Source organism: Amblyraja radiata, chromosome 1 (assembly GCF_010909765.2).
Source record: "Amblyraja radiata isolate CabotCenter1 chromosome 1, sAmbRad1.1.pri, whole genome shotgun sequence".
In the NCBI taxonomy this organism is placed as follows: Eukaryota; Metazoa; Chordata; class Chondrichthyes; order Rajiformes; family Rajidae; genus Amblyraja; species Amblyraja radiata.
This window is the reverse complement of record NC_045956.1, coordinates 75,972,311-75,994,478: the sequence shown is the minus strand read 5'-3', so window position 1 is coordinate 75,994,478 and position 22,168 is coordinate 75,972,311. Positions and strand designations below refer to the sequence as shown.

At 42.8% G+C, this 22,168-nt stretch overlaps 1 protein-coding gene across 7 annotated transcripts in view; it reads left to right on the top strand.

Annotated features, from left to right (window-relative positions):
* Positions 1 to 1,252: 1,252 nt before the first annotated feature.
* The window catches only part of ccdc158 (coiled-coil domain containing 158), a 97,885-nt gene continuing 76,969 nt past the window's right edge, over positions 1,253 to 22,168 (top strand). For 4 of the 7 annotated variants that reach the window (XR_004412650.1, XM_033024731.1, XM_033024709.1 and 1 more), the window contains exons 1-3: positions 1,652 to 1,830; positions 18,890 to 18,991; positions 21,702 to 21,806. Coding sequence is in view for 6 of the 7 variants with exons in the window: in XM_033024731.1 (XP_032880622.1) it covers positions 1,707 to 1,830; positions 18,890 to 18,991; positions 21,702 to 21,806 (331 nt within the window). In the remaining variant the exon portion in view is untranslated. Of the gene's footprint in view, positions 1,831 to 18,889; positions 18,992 to 21,701; positions 21,807 to 22,168 lie in introns of all 7 variants that reach the window. The other 3 variants (XM_033024691.1, XM_033024724.1, XM_033024714.1) reach the window with 3 other exon arrangements.

Genomic DNA, 22,168 nt, shown 5'->3' with positions numbered 1-22,168 from the left:
ATGGGTTGTTGGAGCTCTACTCTTTCAGACAAGACAACACCATTCCTCCTTTGCGCCTATCTTGTGACTTGGAGATGGCCGAAAGGCTCTGGGGAGTCCACAACAGAGTTACTCCATGCAGGATCATTATCCGCTGCTGTCTCTGCTCCAGTAAACACAATACTTGTGCAGGTGATCCAGGCAATGTTTTATGTCAGAACAGAGAAAATTTCAAAAGTGATGGTTAAAAGGAGAGAATACAGATGTTTGTGATGGAGTGGTGTCAACTGGGAGAGAATGTTGAAAGCTTGTTATTGATAGCTAATCTGTCTGGAAGAGGCATAAGTGGAGGGAAGACAGAACAAAAATATGCAAGCATTTGTCCAAATCTAGTCATCTTCAAAATCCAGAAGAAAGAAGATGTGAATCTTTTAAATTCCCTACCCTGAATAGTTTTGGATATGCAGTTGCTGAGGTCGTTCATGACTGAAGTTGATTTTTAAACACCAAATGAATTCAGGATACCAAAATTATAGATATCAACTGGTTTACAACGAATTGACTAATTTATTAAATGGTGGTGCACGCTCGAGGTGTCGAAAGGCCTACTCCTGCTCTTGATTCCAAAACAACAACCAAGAATATGGTGCTTTAATAATTACCGCCGCCGCCTGGTTGGGATGGTTTCATACAGTTCCCCCAAAACTATAGCTGACCCAAAACATGCTGCGTTATGCGATGCCGCGTGGAAAAACACTAGTGTCGGAAGGAAGTGCAGATGCTGGGTTTCACCCAAAGATTTTTGGTTTCACCGAAGATAGACACAAAATGCTGGACTCAGCGGGTCAGGCAGCATCACTGGAGAGAAGGAATATGTGACTGGTACACAAAATTGCTGGGGAAACTCAGCGGGTGCAGCAGCATCTATGGAGCGAAGGAAATAGGCGACGTTTCGGGCCTAAACCCTTCTTCAGACTCTCAGGAATATGTGACTTTTCGGGTCAAGACCCTCACCCGTTCCTTCTCTCCAAAGATGCTGCTAGTCCCGCTGAGTTACTCCAGCATTCTGTGTATATCTTCTTCAGAGTAGCTTGCCTGGGTTGAGACCAAAGATACTGGAATCTTTGGTTGACACCAGACTACAAGCCCCAGCAACGCTTGCAGTAAACAAGCATCATGGGGACGGCCCTGGTTTGAAAGGGCCGGCGGCGAGTGGCCCGGGAATCGTCACAAGCAGAGAGCGCGGCCGATTGTGAGCTCACAAAGCCGATGCGAAAGGATACAGCGTTGTCCGGGGAGCAGACGGCGACCACCGTGTCTCCACGTTCTCAGCCGCCGCTCCTTCCCTCCTTGGTGCAGCTCAGCTCGTCCCCACGTCCCCACGTCCCCCGCCCGCCTGCAGCGATGAACTGCGGCCACCCGCACCCGCGGCTCCCCACTCATCGCAGAAAGCCAAAGAAAAGCCTTCGGCAGTAACCAAGGCGACAGGTGTCTTGTTGAATCCAACCGCTCAGGCACCTCGATGTGCGCAGTGGGCAGACAAGAATTCATGAATAGTTATATTTTTCTTTGAGATTTTAGATTTTTTTTTAGGGTAACTTTAAAAATATATATTTAACGTCTATATTTAATGTAAATATTTATTTTCAAGTAAAAAAAATATCGTTGACGAACTACTAAGCCTTTAAAAAAAATAACAACGTCGATCGGGTTTCTAAGCCTTAAAAATGTCCACCGCTTTTGAAACTGAAGCCAAGAGAAGGACGGAGATGTGCTGGAGCTTCGCGAAAGGTGAACCACTGACCAGAACATCGTCCTTTGATATTTTGGAAGCCAGCCGATCACGAGAGAGTGAGTGTCTCGGTGAACTTCCCTCCAGAGGCAGCGATTTACGTTGTGTAAGGTGTAAAGCAGACAAAAGCGAGGTGATGCGAATAACGTTGTCAGACTAAAGCTGAACAATACCGAGGCGGCAGGGAAAGGAAGCACTTCGTTCCCAAATCAGGCCCCGTCTCCTCCCGCAAAGAGGAGGGGTGTGGGATGCAACTCAGTGAAAGTGTCGGTATTATGTTGGAAGATGTTGATAGTGTGGAGCTCGGGTCTCTGCAAGGTAGCTCTAGACTTACTTTGTGTAGGAAGGAACTGCAGATGGTGGTTTACACCGAAGATAGACACGAAATGCTGGAGTAACTCAGTTGGACAGACAGCAACTCTGGAGAAAAGGAATGGGTGACGTTACAGGTTGAGACCCGCCTGAGTGTCAGGGGAGAGGGAAATTAAAGGTATAGGGAGGTTGCAGGCAGTCGGGTCACGACCCGTGAACCATACTGTTGCCACGCTCCGCCAACTGGAGTACACGCGATGAACTGCAGGTAAGCGCTGACCATTGTTTCCAGCGTAGCGGGCCCGTTAAAACCCGCCGAAATGGTCAATTTTTTCGCTGTAAATAACTATGGAAATCAGAATAAGCGTGAGAGACATTTAGCCTACTTCAGAATTCCAAAAGTGAGGAGAAATGACGGATAGATAGAACCGAGAGCTCAAGGGACAACAACAGCCAAAGTGCTTGGCGAACATTGGCCGTTTGCTCACTGCATTTCATCAACAGTAAGGCATTATTTGTGTTTTTTCTTGATTCCTTTGGCATCTAAAAAGTTTCAGAAGTGATAAATCTGGCTGTAAAATTTAAAAATCACCCATGGTTCTCAAGTTCTTTTACATACAAAAAGAAAACGCCTTTGAAGCAAAATTTACAGCCAGATTTATCACTTCTGAGACTTTTTAGATACCAAAGGAATCAAGAAAAAACACAAATAATGCCTTACTGTTGATGAAATGCAGTGAGCAAACACGATAATTCCCAATATTTTCAATTTTGACATCTGCACGGCCAATGTTCGCCAAGCACTTTAGCTGTTGTTGTCCCTTCAGCTCTCACTTCTCTTTACCTTAATTTTGCTTCACTTTTGGAATTCTGAAGTTGGGTACATGTCTCTCACGCTTACCCCGATTTCCACAATTTTTTACAGCGCAAAAATTCAACATTTTGGCGGTTTTTAACAGATAGGAAAGTACGCGTTTCGTGTATTAACAACATATACCGGAAGCTGCGATGTCCTCCAGATGGATTGAGCGGCTCCGTGCTTCAAGCCCTATGACCCAGTGACCTTACGTGCAACCCCCCTATGGGTCTGAAGAACGTTCTCGTCCCAAAACGTCACCTATTCCTTTTCTGCAGAGATGCTACCTGGCCTGCTGAGTTACTCCAGCATTGTGTGTCTATCTTCTGTCTACCTTTACTTTCTTGCTTTGGACCAGTTAATGTATGAAGGGGATCTGGGGACTACAGAGGCAATTCCTGGGCACTGTAACAAGCGATGTGCAATCTTCGATGAATCTGCTGCACACTCGCATCTGGGGTATCGATTGCACATTGTGCCGAGGTGGACCCCGTGGTCTGAGCTCAGCTATGGTGGCCCAAATCTTATCTTGTTTAGCTTTTCCCAGGTGCTTGGTAGGGATCGCGACTTCCTCGCTACAACTTGGGCTGTGCGAGGACTTTAAGGTGCTAGGAATCAGATGCGGGCACGCCTGACTTATTCTGGTTGCGGTTCCATGCCGGTCTGAGTGGGCCGGATGGGTGGTGGGGGCTAGTATGCTGCTGGATATAGCAGAAACCCATTTGAGTGAGATGGCTGACTCAGAGGTAACTTCAGTTTTTACTTTGAGGTTTCGGCCCGAAACGTTACCTATCTCCTTCGCTCCATAGATGCTGCTGTACCCGCTGAGTTTCTCCAGCATTTTTGTGTACCTTCAGTTTTTACTTTGTTGTGTGTTTTTAATCATTTACATGAGATACAACCGTTTTAAATTACAAAAGGACGCAAAGTGCTGGAGTAATTCAGCAGGTCAGGCAGCATCTCTGTAGAACATGGATGGGTGATGTGTTGTGTCAAGATCCTTCTTCAGGCTGATTATAGGGGTGGGGAGGTTGGGCTGATGGTTGGAACAAATGCCAAAGACAAAAGCTGAAGCTGTGAGACTCGGTTTGGGGGGGGGGGGGGGGGGTTGGTAGATAAATAGGTGGGAGTCCAGATGCGGCACAGATGAGGGGGGGGGGGGGGGGGGTTGAGTTTGCAGGCAGTTATCTAAATTTGAACAATTGAAGGTTCATACCATTCGGTTGTAAGCTACCCAAGTGGAATATGAGCTGGTGTTCCTCCATTTTGTATGCGGCCTCACTCTGGCAATGGTGAGGCGAGGCAAACAATTGGGCTGCAGACACCCGACAACCAAAATTCATTTTGTGAACACAAACTTGTTAAAAAAAAGGCGAGGCAAACAATTGGGCTGCAGACACCCGACAACCAAAATTCATTTTGTGAACACAAACATGTTAAAAAAAGGCGAGGCAAACAATTGGGCTGCAGACACCCGACAACCAAAATTCATTTTGTGAACACAAACTTGTTTAAAAAAAGGCGAGGCAAACAATTGGGCTGCAGACACCCGACAACCAAAATTCATTTTGTGAACACAAACTTGTTAAAAAGGGCTGCTGCCGCTTTACAGCCGCATCGGGGGGGACTCACCGTGGAGTAGTCGTGCGTTCAGTGTTATTCGCAGCTCAGTCTCTGCCAGATCCTCTTGCTTCCTGGGTCTGTCAGAGACTGAGTGAGGCACGGCACTTCCTGGGTCTGGCAGAGACTGAGTGAGGCATGACATTTCCTGGTTTTATAGTTGCTCCCCCTGCCACCAGCGGGGGCAGCAGAGAGAAATGGGAATTTTGTAAAAATATTAATATCTCTCATTTTTCATCGACGGAAAAAATCCTCCGCACTCATATGGTGGAGGGGGGCTCTGAGCGAGGTGGCCAAAAATGACGGCCGTAGGTGGCGGCGTTCTCTCGGAAATCGCAGCACAGTCGGCCAAAAGCGGTCAAGATCAGAGATTTAGTAATATAAGATATATATATATATATATATATACATACTGAACTTTTTTTTCTCTTTCGTTTATTATCTTGTTTGCAGTGTACTAAGTTTACATATTCTGTTGTGCTGCAGCAAGTAAGAATTTCATTGTTCTATCTGGGATACATGACAATAAAACACTCTTGAGTCTTGACTTGAGAAATACTTTTTTTAATTGGAGGGAAGAATCCAATAGTCCTGGTAAATTTGGACCATTGCTTTTTGAGTGATATATGAATATCTTGGATAGGTTTAGAAAGTTAACTTTTGAAATTTTCAGCTAATGAAGATATAGTAGTACAGTGTGAAACAGGCCTTTCAGCCCAATTTGTCCACACCGGCCAACATGTTCCAGCCACAGTAGTCCCACCTGCCAGTATTTGGTCCATACCCCTCCAAACCTGTCCCATCCATGTTCCCTTCTAACTGTTTCTTAAATGTTGGAATAGTCCCTGCCTCAACTACCTCTTCTGGCAGCTTGTTCCATACATCCACCCTTTGTGAGAAACAGTTACCTCTCAGATGCCTATTAAATCTTTTTCCCTTCACCTTAAACCTATGTCCTCTGGTCCTCGATCACCTACTCTGGGCAAGATAAGGTGCATCTACCCAATCTGTTCCTCTCATGATTTTGTACACCTCTATAAGATCTCCCCTCATCCTCCTGCGATCCAAGGAATAGAGTCCCAACCAACTCAACCTCTCCCTATAGCCCAGATCCTCTAGTCCTGGCAACATTCTCGTAAATCTTCTCTGTACCCTTTCCAGCTTGACAACATCTATCCTATAACACGGTGCCCAGAACTGAACATAATACTCTAAATGCGGTCTCACCAACGTCTTATACAACTGCAATATGACCTCCCAACTTCTATACTCAGCACTCTGGCTGATGACGGTCATGGTGCCAAAAGTCTTTTTGACCACCTAATTTATCTGCGACCCCACCTTCAGTGGAGGTTGCAGAGATCCCTCTACTCTACAACATTACCCAGAGCCCTACCATTCACTGTGTAGGTTCTGCTCATGTTAGACTTCCCAAAATGCAACACCTCACATTTATCTCCATTAAATTCCATCAACCATTCCTCAGCCCACTTGGCCAATTGATCACGATCCTACTGCAATTTTTCACAGACATCTCAAAAATTGTAAATGGTTAGACAGTGAAGAAGGAATATGCGCAATGGTAACAAGGGCAGATATGTGTCAGATGTGGTTTATGGTGAAAAGGTCTGAAGTGGTTTGGGGAAACAACCAATAAACACAGTATTCTTGTAGATGAAGAATTCACAGTAACTCACAGTAATCACAGTAGACCAAGAATTCACCCAACTCCAGCATTTTGTGTCTATCTTTGGTGTAAACCAGCATCTACAGTTGCTTCCTACACCTCTCTGCTTGTTGATCTTCATTGTTTCTCAATTAAGCAGTGGACCACATCCTTGTTTCTTGGCCACTTCCCAATCTCAATCGCTGTTATGGGATCCAGCCTTATAACCTTCAGTTATCTCAGGTCCCTCTGTCATCCCTGAATTCAATGTTCTACCATTGGCTGCCCTGCCTCCAGCTGACAAACCCTAAACTTAGGAATTCCCTCCCTGGCCTTTTCTGTCTCTCTATTTGTATTTAAGACAATCCTCAAGACCACCTTCTTCGGCTAAGCTTTGAACGCTTGCCTTAATATTTCTTAATGTTGCAAAGCATGAATATTTGTTTTATCACACACCTGCAAAGTACCTTGAGATGTTTTTTGTTTTATTAGAAGATGCTTAATGAATGCAAATAATTTTGTTGTTAATCTTTGGGTTCATTTTCATTTATATTTGAAGGTAGCAGAGCCACTTAAGAAGGAGATTGAGAAAGCATAAACTATTGATTTTGTTGAAAACAGCACTAAATACAACTGCAAAAAAATTTGATTCGGCCTCAAGCAGATAATGATGTATATTTTTGGGCAAAACACATTAAGGTTCACATCAGGACCTCAGGAGTCAAGAGTGTTTTATTGTCATTTGTCCCAGATAGAACAATAAAATTCTTACTTGCTGCAGCACAACAGAATAGGTAAACATAGTACAGACTGTAAACAATATAAATGCGAGGAAAAAAAAAGTTCAGTGTATATATTTATATATATATATACACTCAAGTACACACACACATACTCAAAAAACAAACAAACAGAGGATAAGAGGAGATTTATCAGGATAGCACCTAGGAACAGGGCCAACTGGTTTGCATTTGAAATGCATGATTGTGATTAATATCCCATGACTTTATGTAAAGAGTAGTTTTAACCATAAGTATTACTATGTCATCTATCACCACAAAGTAATGTGGAATGCTGATAGTACAAAAAAAAAGCAGTATTTTCTGAAGAAAAGTCACTGCATTTTGAAGATAAAGTGTGTCGCATGATATCTAGTATAAATGCAGGTATAACTACTAATAATTCACGATGAATTCTACCTAATTTATTTGAGCAGAATTCATCATGTATTCTTTGCAAGGTCACAGTTGTGAGGTGATATAGTAAGAGATGGTCAGGCATCACTTCTCTTCAGATTTGGATTTGATCTTTGTTAACGTTGCTCCTTATTGTTAAAACAATCACAACGGTAAAACTGTACTCCAAATGTCTCCATGAATAGCTGTGCAGGATTTCACCATCTCCCAAATCTGAACCAGTAGAATATTTATTCTACGATTACATTTTATCCTCGATTATATTTTATTTCTGTTTGCTTTGTTGTCACCTTCTCGTTTGATGTCTTGTTTTCACACACTACCCTTCCTTATCTCTGTGTTTCCCTCCCCCCTGACTCTCAGTCTGAAGAAAGGTCTGGAACCGAAACGTCACCCATTCCTTCTCTCCAGAGATGCTGCCTGTCCCGCTGAGTTACTCCAGCATTTTGTGTCTATCTTCGGTGTAAACCAACGTCTGCAGTTCCTTCCTACACAGTATATTTATCTCAATGGTTTTTCCATCTCTGATCAAATGCTACCTTGCAATGACATTTCCTGAATCAAACAGTTTAAGAATTAACATTATCTATTGAATATTTGATTTCAGCTTTTTGTTTTGCATTTATTCTTCTGGTTCTCTAAAAATGATGATGATCATCAACATGTTTTGAGTGTTTATTGATACATCAGTGAATACTTTGACCAAGAATAAATCACAAACAGGGGAACACTTTTTTATTTTGTTCTGGAATGTTCTTATTTAATCCCAACCTCAGCCTCATTTAAACACAGTGGGGTAGAAATTGTATTACTTGCTTTTATTGGCATGAGAGCAGTGTTATAGATCGTCCTAATTCTAGAAAAAAATCACATATTGATCAAGAACTTTAATTGTGATATTCACAGAAAACTGTATTGGTTCCCCCTGTCGGCACTGTGTTCCCTTTTAATGTACCAAAAGTTTTTGCTGCTGTCAACATTCAGCCCAGCAATCTTTGAAGCTAGGTCTGAAAAAGCCTTACCACCTCCAGCTGCTATGGAGTGTTGCTCCTAAATGAATACAAGCTGCAGTGATGAGGGTGTGGGAAAATTCTCTTAGGGGATCAGAGGGACCCGGACAAGCTGATGAATAACATTGCTTGCAGGAAGTATTACTTTGCACAAGAGAGCTTTGTAGTCATTCTAGAGCCACAGCTAAGTACAACTACAACTTCTTGGACAGAAGTTGTAAGCATGGAGGTCTTTGCAAGCACACGTGTCCTATATGAGTAGCTGGACTTTGGGGATGCCTGCAATGCAGGCAAATACTCTGCCTGCTCTGTGGACTTAAGGTAAAGTAGATAAAGTCTCTGGCTGGGTATGGAGTTTGCATGATGAGGAAAAATGTCATCACCCAGAGAGTTTGAATTCTGTGGAATTCTCTGCCACAGAAGGCAGTGGAGGCCAATTCACTGGATATTTTCAGGAGACAGTTAGATTTAACTCTTAGGGCTAAAGGAATCGAGGGATATGGGGAAAAAGAAGGAACGGGATACTGAATTTAGATCATCAGCCATAGATGGCGGTGCTGACTCGAAATGCCGAACGGCCTACTCCTGCACCTATTTTTCTATGTTTCTATGATCTCTCTTGAACAGGATGGAGCAGGAAACCATGAGCTGTGGCAGTGATCAGCAGCCTGAAATGATCTCGAGGATAGGAAGCTGAGAGTGAACATGGCATTCATTGACTTCCATGGGCACGAGTCAGTGGATTTTGCGTGTTGTACTAGGGTTGACCATTTGGGGGAGTCTTACACCAGAAAAAAGGCTATTACTGCAAATGAAAGATTGGGAGTCAAATGTCTTGATTAATGTTATGATACCCAGAAATATGCACAATGTGACTCTTCTCCAGTTAAGTAGCTTTTTCAACTGCTCAGCATTTTTTCGAGGAATTGTGAATGAACGTCTTGTCCAGTGTTTGTGAGGAATCATGATCTTCTATAAGACTTCGACAATGATGCACTCTATTCTCTCGACATTCCCTCTGTGGCTCATCTGAAGCCTCCAATTAGTTTCACATAGGGGCTGTTAATTTCCTGTTTCTTCTTGTTCTGGAGTATCTTGAATAAACCAAAGTAGCCTTTTCCTTCTTCTTTTCCTGACATTTGAGATTTACTTACAGTCATAACCAGTGAATTGCAAGAAGCCAATTTGTTTTCTTTCCCTACCAATTCTCCTTTAAGATTTCCCTTCAATTATTGCCATTGTGTTGTGTTAACTGCCTGTTAACATTCGCATGTCAAGTTTCTCCAGTTTAGTATAGTGTTTTAATTGGGAATTACAGGAGCTTCCTTGATTGGGCTGCACTTCAATTTCACAAATTGATAAGTTACTAGACTAAGTGGGACCCGTTGGGTCCCAGCATCACACAGGAGGGCTGGTCATCCAATGCAATATTCCACCTTTCCACCAATTCTAATATTGGTGGCCAGTTGGGGGTGGGGGGGCTTTCTGGAGCGCTAGTATGGGTGTTGTGGGCTGAAGGGACTGGTTTCCAGAGGGCTAGTATGCAAATTGTGCGCCAAATGGATTCTTGGGCTGGCGTCTCAGTCAATCAAGCCTGTTGTGCTGGCAACTCACTCACTCACGGCTGGTGGGCTGGTAGTTGACTCACGGCTAATCCTTGAAATTCTATTTCAAGCAGGGTATAAGGCCACCAAATTCAAGTGCAGTTTCTTACCACTTCTAGCAGGGTGCAAGGCCACCAAATTCAAGTGCAGTTTCATACCATTTGAAGTAAGGTGCAAAGCCACTAAAGACAGCGAGTCGTGACCTCTCCCTCCTCCATCTTGCAGAGACTGAGCCACACCCACATTTCCGGGTTTTATAACCCCTCCCCCCCCCCCACCCACCGGAAAAGGTGTGGCTTTCATGGAGTGATTGACAGGAGAGAGATTCTCAACATTTAAAAAAAAACTAATACCACTTTTATTTTTCATTCATGGGAAGAATTCTCTGCACCTGCTCAGCGGAGGGGGACTGAGTAAGATGGCCAAAAATCACAGCCGTATGTGGCAGCGTTTTATCTAAAATCAATATACAGTGCAAACAGGAAGTAAGCGCATTTACAGTAATGCCTTTTAACTTCAAGCCAAAGCACCCAAACCACCATTTGCAGTAAGTAGTGCCTTTCAACTTCATGCCACCATTTGCAGTAAGTGGTGTATTTCAACTTCAAGCCACACCCAAGCCATCATTTGCAGTAAGTAGTGCCTTTCAACTTCAAAGCTCCCAAGCCACCATTTGCAGTGTGGTGTCTTTCAACTTCAAGCCACACCTAAGCCACACCCAAGCCATCATTTGCAGTAAGTAGTGCCTTTCAACTTCAAGCCAAAGCAACCAAGCCACCATTTGCAGTAATAGTGCCTTTCAACTTCAAGCCAAAGCAACCAAGCCACCATTTGCAGTAATAGTGCCTTTCAACTTCAAACCAAAGCTCCAAGCCACCATTTGCAGTAAGTAGTGCTTTCAACTTCAAGCCAAAGCACCCAAGCCACCATTTGCAGTAAGTAGTGTCTTTCAACTTCATGCCACCATTTGCAGTAAGTAGTGCCTTTCAACTTCAAGCCACAATTTGCAGTAAGTAGTGCCTTTCAACTTCAGGCCAATGCACCCACGCCTCCCATTTGCAGTAAGTAGTGCCTTTCAACTTCAAGCCACACCCAAGCCATCATTTGCAGGAAGTAGTGCCTTTCAACTTCAAGTCAAAGCAACCAATCCACCATTTGCAGTAAGTAGTGCCTTTCAACTTCAAGCCACACCCAAGCCACCATTTGCAGTAAGTAGTGCCTTTCAACTTCAAGCCAAAGCAACCAATCCACCATTTGCAGTAAGTAGTGCCTTTCAACTTCATGCCACCATTTGCAGTAAGTGGTGTCTTTCAACTTCAAGCCAAAGCACCCATGCCACCATGTGTGAACCATTTTAGAACCAATAGTCTTTTTTTTGTTGCAAGCTTTAGAACCAATAGAGACACTTTTTGCAAGCTTTAGAACCAATAGACTTTTTTGCAAGCTTTAGAACCAATAGAGACACTTTTTGCAAGCTTTAGAACCAATGGACATTTTTTTTGCAAGCTTTAGAACCAATGGACATTTTTTTGCAAGCTTTAGAACCAATGGACATTTTTTTTGCAAGCTTTAGAACCAATGGACATTTTTTGCAAGCTTTAGAACCAATAGAGACACATTTTGCAAGTTTTAGAACCAATAGTCTTTTTTTTTTGCAAGCTTTAGAACCAATAGAGACACTTTTTTGCAAGCTTTGGAACCAATGGACATTTTTTTGCAAGCTTTAGAACCAATGGACATTTTTTTGCAAGCTTTAGAACCAATGGACATTTTTTTGCAAGCTTTAGAACCAATGGACATTTTTTTGCAAGCTTTAGAACCAATAGAGTCATATTTTGCAAGCTTTAGAACCAATAGACATTTTTTGCAAGCTTTAGAACCAATAGACATTTTTTTGCAAGCTTTAGAACCAATAGACATTTTTTTGAAAGCTTTAGAACCAATAGACATTTTTTGCAAGCTTTAGAACCAATAGATATTTTTTTGCAAGATTTAGAACCAATAGACATTTTTTGCAAGCTTTAGAACCAATACACATTTTTTGCAAGCTTTAGAACGAATAGAGACACATTTTGCAAGCTTTAGAACCAATAGACATTTGTTTGCAAGCTTTAGAACCAATAGACACATTCTGTAAGCATTTTAGGACCACTAAGGGCACTTACATTTGAGTAGACATGTGTTCAGTGTTATTCACAGCTCAGAGAAACGTGACCCTCTGCCTTCCTCCATCTTGAAGAGTGAGTGAGGTACACCACTTCCTGGTTTTATAGTCCCTCCCCCCTGCCGCCAGCGGGGGCAGCAGAGAGAATTAGGAATTTTGTAAAAACATTAATATCTCTGTCATTTTTAATCGACGGGAAAAATCCTCGGCACACATGCGGCGGAGGGGGGCTCTGAGCAAGGTGGCCAAAAATGACGGCCGTAGGTGACGGCGTTCTCTCGGAAATCGCAGCACAGATGGCCAAAACCGGTCAAGAACAGACTTTTAGTAATATAGATAGGAGCAGAATTAGGCCATTCGGCCCATCATGTCTACTTTGCCATTCAATCATGGCTGATCTATCTTTCCCTCTCAACACCATTCTCATGCCTTCTCCCCATAACCCCTTACATCCATACTAATTATAAATCTGTCAATCTCTGCTTTAGAAATATCCATCGACTTGGCCCCCACATCCTTCTGTGGCAATGAATTCAATAGACAACAGGTGCAGGAGTAGGTCATTCGCCCCTTCGAGCCAGCACCGCCATTCAATGTGATAATGGCTGATCATCCATAATCAGTACCCCATTCCTGCCTTCTCCCCATGTCCCATGACTTCGCTATCTTTAAGAGCCCTATCTAGCTCTCTCTTGAAAGTTTCCAGAGAACCGGCCTCCACCGCCCTCTGAGGCAGAGAATTCCACAGACACAAAACTCTCTGTGTGAAAAAGTGTTTCCTCATCTCCGTTCTAAATGGCTTACCCCTTATTCATAAACTGTGGCCCCTGGTTCTGGACTCCCCCAAAATCGGGAACATACTTCCTGCCTCTAGCATGTCCAAACCCTTAATAATCTTATATGTTTCAATAAGATCCCTCTCATCCTTCTAAATTCCAGAGTACACAAGCCCAGCCGCTCCATTCTCTCAGCATATGACAGTCCCGCCATCCTGGGAATTAACCTTGTGAACCTATGCTGCACTCCCTCAATAGCAAGAATGTACTTCCTCAAATTTGGAGACCAAAACTGCACACAATACTCCAGGTGCGATCTCACTAGGGCCCTGTACAACTGCAGGAGGATCTCTTTGCTCCTATACTCAACTCAAATTCTACAGATTCATCACCATGACAAAATAAATTCCTCCTCATCTCCATTCTAAAGGTTTTTTAATTTTATTCTGAGGCTGTGGCCTCTGGTCCTAGACTCTCCCACTAGTGGAAATATCCTCTCCACATCCATTTGGCCCAAACAGTTGTAGGATTGAAACACCATGCAGAAATAAGAACATAAGAAATAGCAGGAGCAAGTAATTCAGTTTGTCGTGCCTGCTCTGTCAGGCAGTAAGTTCATTGCTCATTATCATTTCCCCATTTCGCCCCATATCCCATGATTTATTTTGTATCCAAAAATTGATCTATCTGTCTTGAATACACTGAGTGATTGAACCTTAACCCCTTTGGGTGGAAAACACTGGAAGAAATGTATTTTCAATCTCAGTCTTGAATGGGTGACCACTGATTCCAGACAGCTCAGTTACTGGGAAGCATAATTCCTGCATCTGCCCCGTCAAGCTGATGGGAATTTTGTATATTTCAATGATTTTGCACAAGTGACAATAAAAGCAACATTAAACCACTAAGATTCCCCCTCATTCTTGCAACATTAAACAGACTGTACTAAAATGCTCTAATCTCTGCTCATGGTTTAATTGCCCCCTGCAGTCCATCTATCATAAGCATATTCTTCCATTAAGAGAACAGACCTCCAGACACTATTTCAGTACAGGCTAATCATGACCCTGTATAAATGCACCAATACTTTTTTGGACTTGACCCCAGTCCTGCTGTGATGAAGGCCAACAAGTATTTTACCTCTCAATTCCTTACTGTATCAATAGTTTAGCTTTCAGTGATTTGTGTAAAAGGACACAAGACTCATGGCATACTCGGAGTGGAAAAAGTTGCTTCTGAGGTCCCTATTAAATCTCTCCCCTTTCACGTGAAGTCTCTGCTATCTCAACGTAGAATTCTTCCACCCTGGGAAAATATCTGTAAGCATTCAGTTTATCCATGCCTCTCATGATCTTGCAAATCCTCAATAGGTCACTTCTCAGCCACCTATGGTCCAAAGTAAACAGTCCCAGCCCACCCAACTTGCTCTATAACTCAAGCCCAGGTAATATCATGGTGAATCTCTTCTGTACCCTTTCCAACTTAATGGCAACCTTCCTATAGCTAGCTGGGTGACTAGAACTGCACATAATACTCCAAATGTGGTCTGACCCACAACTTGGACGGTGGCATCATGATGGGCCAATTTTTTAATTCAAATCTTGAAAAACACTTGAATTGCCAAAGCCTAGTAGGTTATGGACAAAGTGCTGGTAAATGAGATTAGTATAGATAGATAAATACCTGATGATCAGCCTAGACACGGAGGCCGAAGGGCCTATTTCTGTGCTGTATTCTGTGCTGACTTGGATAAATCCAAAACTGTTAGATTATTTGAAAAACGGAGTAAACAGAGAAGAAAATGTTCCACAATCTGAAATCAGTGGGGAGATTAAAAAGACATGCCAATGAATAATGTTTTCAGCCTACACAGCCTCACCTTATAACTCAGACCCTATGTCTGGCAACATCCTTGTAAATATTTTCTGCACTTTTTCCCACTTCTTGGCATCTTGTAGCAGGAGATTCCTCCAGGAACTGAACGCAATACTACAAGTGCGACCTGCACAATGTCTTGTACAACTGCAACACATCGCCCCAACCTCTCTACTCAGCGTCCTTACTGATGAAGGCCAGCATGCAACAGGCCTTCTTCAACACTTTATCCACATGTGACACCACTTTCAGGGAATTACGTACTTCTATTCCAAGGTCCCTCTGTTCGAACCAGGAAGGTTTAACGTTCTGAAAGTTTCTTTCCTACTTTCTTATGGTTTACATTCCATAATCTATTCCCTGCAAATTCTTATGATGATTTGGTTCCAAATCACTTGTTATTCTTTAGCTGTCCATGGGATGTTCATGATTAGTCAAGGAATGTGGATGGAGTGAAGGGGTGGTTTGCAGTCCGATTTACATTCACATTCCATGACCTCTTTCTCTGGTTGTGGTCGTGACAGCCGGGTTTGTGGGGAGGCGGCTGGGCATTTTGGATTTCAGAGGTCTTATGGTGCTTTTATTTTATGCTGCAGCAGAGATCAGTACCTCGAGATATGGGGAAACAGAAACCCAAACCCACATTCTTCCACTGCCACTGCTGATTGGAGATGTGACAAGTGATATTTAGAGGCTATGAATAGAGATGAAGGCAAGAAATGAATGTTATGCATAGGGGAAGAACAGTTAAAGATAAGATAAGAATAAGAATAAGATAAGAATAAAGGGGAGGTCATTTAAGACAGGTGAGAAAAAAACTTTTCACCCAGAGAGTTGTGAATTTATGGAATTCCCTGCCACAGAGGGCAGTGGAGGCCAAGTCACTGGATGGATTTAAGAGAGAGTTAGATTGAGCTTTAGGGGCTAGTGGAGTCAAGGGATATGGGGAGAAGGCAGGCACAGGTTATTGATCGGGGATGATCAGCCATGATCACAATGAATGGCGGTGCTGGCTCGAAGGGCCGAATGGCCTCCCCCTGCACCTATTTTCTATGTTTCTATGTTTCTAAGATCAATCAGCAGTATAATTTAAAATAATTTCCTTAATTTGGTAGTAAATCATGAATTCCCTAGTTAATAATTTAATGTCATATGTTGCTGTGATCACAGACTGATTATTCTTTGTTAACTATGTCACAATACCCCATTACAACACAGTCGTTGCACCATTTTCCTCGGCTTTTGCCACTGTCGTCCGGCAGTGACGGTAAGAATGTCTTCACTCGTTTCTTAATCTTATTACTATCAACATGGCCACAAAGAAGTAAAATTACTAGTTAGCAATTGCCAACAAATGTCAATTGAAGTTATTGATTTTAAAATTACACATTTTCTGTTCTCTGCTTATGTACATATGTGTTTTGTAATTTAAATACTTTTTACTTAAAGTTTAAATTGGGACGTTTGTGTAGACTTATCTATTAAAGTCTATCAAGCTTAACTGGGTTCACTGATAATGCACTATGTGTTATGGAATCACACTAGAAGTCAGCTAACAAAATAGCATATTGTTTTGTAGCTTATTTATTTAAAAAATTAATGTGGAAGGGGTTTAATACTTAATAGAAAATGATTGTTCATGAGGTGATTACTTGCAGATTTTTGTCATGTAAAAACATTATATGTAGACTGCAGAAAAAAATTGTCTTTATTGGAAAAATGATTTGTGCTGCTTGACAATTGGTGAGGATGCATTTCTGATTAAAAAAACAAACCCTACTGCATTAGGTTCATCAAGAATGATTGTGGATAGAAAATAACAGCACATCACACAGCTGTGTTCTTTCCTGTAAACACCCAGTCGGCACCATTCAAAATCTCCAAATTATGTTCCACGCTGTCTGAAATCACGGAATAATTGAAACCTAACTTACCAATTATGCGAATGACTCCAATTTATTTTGTCCCTCCAGTTAGATGCAGAGCTTGTATCTACTTCTTCTCATTTTTCCTAAATGCAATCAAGGCCCTCTCTCCTCACCACTTTCTTTTGCTTTCACCCACCCACCTTCTCTGCCTTCTCCCCGGCTTTCTTTGCCTCCCCTCGCTCCTTTTCTCTCACTATTTATTTCTCGCCACTTTTTCTCCTTGTCCCTTTTTCTTTCTCTCTCCCTTTTTTTCAGCCCTCCCCTCTCACTCCCCCTCCTCTCTATTTTCTCCTCCCTACTCTCTCTTTGTCTCTCTTTTTGCTACTTGCAACCTCTCCCTACCTCCTTTCTCCCACTCTTCCCACCTAGTTCTATTTTCTCTCTCCCATCTTTCTCCCTCTCCCTTCCCATTTTCTTCCTCAATTTTTTCTCTCTGCTTCTCCCCTCTCTCCTCCCCCTCCCATCTCCTCTCCACTCTCCTCTCTCTTCCTCCCCTCTCTCCTCCTCCCCACTCTCTCCTCTCTCTCTTCCTCCCCCTCTATCCCCCTCCCCTCTCTCTCCTCCTCCCCTCTCTCTCCTCCCCTCTCCTCCTCCCCTATGCATTCCCCTCCCCTCTCTCCTTCCCTCCCCTCTATCTCCCCTCACCTCTGTGCTTCCTCTCTCCTCTCCCCTGCTATCTCGCCCCACTCCACAAGGAGCTGTGGGCATTCTGCATCTGCCAACTGTATTCCAGGTTGCTGCAGGTACAAGACAAGCTGAGTGACCGATGTCAATCCAGGCATTGGATCAGAATTCCCATTTGTTTGAATTAAAGTTCCTGACCCCTGGGAAAGAGAAAGAAAAGGACAAGTTCAGACAAAATGTGTCGGAAGGTAATGCAGGTGCTGGTTTATGCCGAAGATAGATACAAAATGCTGGAGTAATTCAGCGGGTCAGACAGCATCTTTGGAGAAACGGAATAGATGACGTTTGGGTCAGAACTCTTCTTCAGACTCTGTTCAGACTCACTGAATGAAGAAGGGTCTCGACCCGAAACGTTACCTAATCCCTTTCTATAGAATTGTTGCCTGACCAGCTGAATTACTCCAGCATTTTATGTCTATCTTCAGGATCAACAGGTCCATTAAAAAATTGTACTTTATTTAAATTTGTGTTACATAGATACATAGAAAATAGGTGCAGGAGTAGGCCATTCGGCCCTTCGAGCCTGCACCGCCATTCAATATGATCATGGCTGATCATCCAACTCAGTATCCCGTACCTGCCTTCTTTCCATACCCCCTGATCCCTTTAGCCACAAGGGCCACATCTAACTCCCTCTTAAATATAGCCAATGAACTGGCCTCAACTACCCTCTGTGGCAGAGAGTTCCAGAGATTCACCACTCTCTGTGTGAAAAATGTTACAATCCATTTGTGTTATTATATATTTTTTAAGTATTTTTTAAAGTAATTTTAATAGCTTATCAATGCCTCGGTACATTGGAGATGTTTAACATAACATCTCTGACCAAGAGATGATCAGCTGACAATTTTGATAGGTGTAAAGGCTGTCAGTGTGTCCTGGGCTGACCCTCAGTGCATATTGGCTGAAGCCCGGTTGAGGAGCGGGGTGAGGGGAATGCGAGTCCAGGCCGAAGCAAGCACGATGTAGCCCAACATGATTATGGATGAATACCAGTTGCAAGGTTGCTGCTTTTGGATGAATACATTTCGTGCAGGACAGATTTCCAACTTACGAATTTTCAGTGTAATGTTACCGACTTTGTCAGGGTTATGTGTCTTTGATTACTGAAGCTATCATTTTTGCTGTAACTGATAAATGTTACCGCTCTCTGCACATAGAAATACAGCGTATCACAATGCACTTCACGAAAACTTGCCCAAGGAGAAATTTCCCAGAAATGTATTGAGAAATATCTGGTATTTTGCTGCTTTGCACATTTCCATTCGTGTTTAATCATTGTAACTTTCTTTTGCAATGGGGCAATTAATATAATGTCAGATAAAGCTGTGTGCAAGGAGCAATGGCATCCACACAGGCTACAAGTGGGAGGGAGTACCAGTGTGAGTTATTTTCCATGCTGTGATTATAATGTTGATTGATTCCAGGGGCTCGTGGACATTTGTCATCTGCTGACTGTCGGTCTTGTCAGTCAAGTCTGCTTGCCTCAGAAGCTGGAAACAAAGCATTTACATCATATCAAAATAAAAGTAAGTGCAAGGATTATTGATGTCCTTAGGATATTTTAACTGCTATTTGAGTATTTTATCACAACACCAATTGAATCTTTGCAAAAAAAGACAGTAATGCAGGATGTAGAAAAAGGATAAGACACAGTGAGTTAGTATTTATTCAATGTCGCTAACATTATTCAATGTCTAACCCATAGCTGACTTTTTTAGATGAAGAACTAGAAGTATGCCCAATCATTTTATAATTGGATTTCTTTTTTGCACCAGAATTATTAAGTTTTGGTTAGCTGTCATGGAATATTACCGTACTTTCAGCATACATTTTTGTGAGAGTGTTATTGTTTGATAAAAAGTTACAGCATGGAAATAGGCCCTTCAGCCCACTGAATCCATGCCAACCATCGATCACCCATTGTTCACACTAATTCGATGTTTTCAAACCTTTGCATTCACTCCTTACACACTTGGGGTAATTTACAGAGGCCAATTAGCCTACAAGCCCGCATGTCTTTGGGATGTGGCACTTGGAGGAAACCCACATGGTCACAGGGAGAACGGGCGAACTCCACACTGACAGCACCTGAGGTCAGGAACGAACTTGAGTCTGTAGCGCTGTGAGGTAGCAGCTTTATCAGTGGCGCCGCTGTGAAGCTCGTGTCTCCTATTTTGCCACAGTTTCCCAACAATGACAGAAGAAATGTAAGGTGGAGGAAAAACAAGGTAGTGTGCCTGAATGACTACTGTCCAGAGTCTCTGACATTCACCACAATATAATAAAGTGCTTACAGGTATATTCAGTGGAATTTAGAAGGATGAGGGGATCTTATAGAAATATAAAAATCTTAAGGGAATAGATAGGCTAGATGCAGGACAAATGTTCCTGATGTCGGGGGAGTCCAGAACTGGGGGGTCACAGTTTAAGAATAAGGGGAAGGCCATTTAGGACTGAGATGAGGAAAAACTTTTTCACCCAGAAAGTTGTGAATCTGTGGAATTCTCTGCCACAGAAGGCAGTGGAGGCCAATTCACCGGATGTATTCAAGAGAGAGTTAAATATAGCTCTTGGGGCTAACGGAATCAAGGGATATGGAGAAAAAGCAGGAACGGGGTACTGATTCTGGATGATCAGCCATGATCATTTTGAATGGCGGTGCTGGCTTGAATGGCCGAATGGCCTACTCCTGCACCTATTTTCTATGTTTCTACGAGAGACTGGTAATGGTGCACATTAATTCCAGCCTCACAGCCGGCCTTGATCCATTACAGTTTGCTTATTGTCGTAATACGTCCATGGCAGAAGCTATCTCTGGGCCTAAACTCATCTCTGGAACACCTGGACAACAAAGACTCCCACATTTGACTCCTATTTATCGCCGTTAGCTCTGCCTCCAACACCATCCAAACTCATCTCCAAACTCCAGCATCTATGAATCAGCTCCTCCTTCTGCCCCTGGATCCTCGACTTTCTGATCCACAGACCTCAATCTGCCATGGACCAATCACACTGATGCGACAGCCAACAAGACACACCAACGCCTCTGGTTCCAGAGAAGACTGAGGAAATTCAGCATGGCTCCAGTGACTCTTACAAACTAATGCACCATAGAAAGCATAATGTTGGTTTGGGAATAGCTCAGGCCTAGACTATAAGAAAGTGCAGAGAGTTGTTGATATAGCCCGGTTCATCACACAGACCAGATTTCCCACCATTGATTCCATCTACACCATGTTGCCTCTGAAAAACAGACAAAATAGTCAAGGACTTCTCCCACCCAGCCATTCCTCCTTCTCCCTGCTCCCGTTCGGCAGAAGGTACAGTGGAAGCGGGCTCCGCCAGACTCAGGAACAGCTTCCTTCCCTCCTTTATCAGACTTCTGAACAGTCTGCCCATAGGCTAGGGTACTGACTAATTCACCCCTACCCCATTGAGGACGTTGGATGTTCTCTAATGAACTGATGAGCTTCAATGCTGAGAATTATATTCTGCACTCTGCACCTTCCCCTTTGTACTCTCTATTGTACTTGAGTTTGAACTGATTGTGTATATATATGGTATATTTCATCTGTTTGGATAGCATGCAAAAAAAAGCTTTTCACTGTACCTTGGTACATGTGGCAATAATAAACCTAAACATAGAACACAAACTACCAACAAAATGGTGCACTTTAGCAGGCACTTGAATAGTATCCAAGTCCATCTTCTCCAAGAGGGTTCTATGAAGGGCAAGGATATGTAGCTGGGATGAACCTGCTTTCCTGCCATCTTCCCCTCTCTCCCACTCCGCAATAATTATTAAGTATATTAAAGGAACAGCTTTATAAAATATCCCTGTGAAAGCAGTCAAAATTAAATGACTGTACGTGGCCTGTGCTCAAGTGTCATCAAGTTTGCATGACAAGAGATTATAAATGTTCTCTTAAAAGTCTGCTTGCGCCTGCAGAAAGTATACACACTTCATGTTTCTGTTTGCTTTAGCTCCTTCTCTGGGGTTCTTCTCTGATCAGTCGAGTTGCTACACTCCATCCATACTTAACTGATGACAGGCAAGTCAGGAAGCGATTCTGTGAATGTAACGCCTTTGAAAACTTCTTCCATATGAACCTAACTTATTATTGGATCGAGTTAAGTTGTGCCAAGTTGTCCCTGGTTGCTGACAAAAATGTGTGTCATGCCATGGTATGATAATGCTGCATGTAAAATATAATGTGTACTTCTTTTGGGTGGCAGGAGCAGGGATTGGGCATAGGGTGAACGGTGGTTCCATGAGTGAAGTAGGTTGGACGATATTGGAGAGCTCAGTGCCACATTTGGAAAATGCCTATGGAATTAATGGTAAGTAAGGGACGACCTATCGAGGTCCAGAAGTGGTTGTGTGCAGGACAACTTCATCTAATTTCCCTGCAATGCTCTAAGGGGAATGTTGCTGGGGAAATTACATTGTCATATCTGCAACTGATACAGAAATCACTGCAGATGTGCAACGTTGAGACACATTGGGAAGTGGCTACCAGATTTCCTGATTGGCTTGATTCAACTCCGAAATAGTCACAATCAAATTCAGCTCGAGAATTAAATTAATTTTCAATGGGTATAGTACAGAAAAACAATGCTGTCTGAACATCTAAATCCATATGAGATAGATTCTGTAGCAGCACAGATATCCACAATTGAGTCTCAGAAGTGGTCTGTCCTGT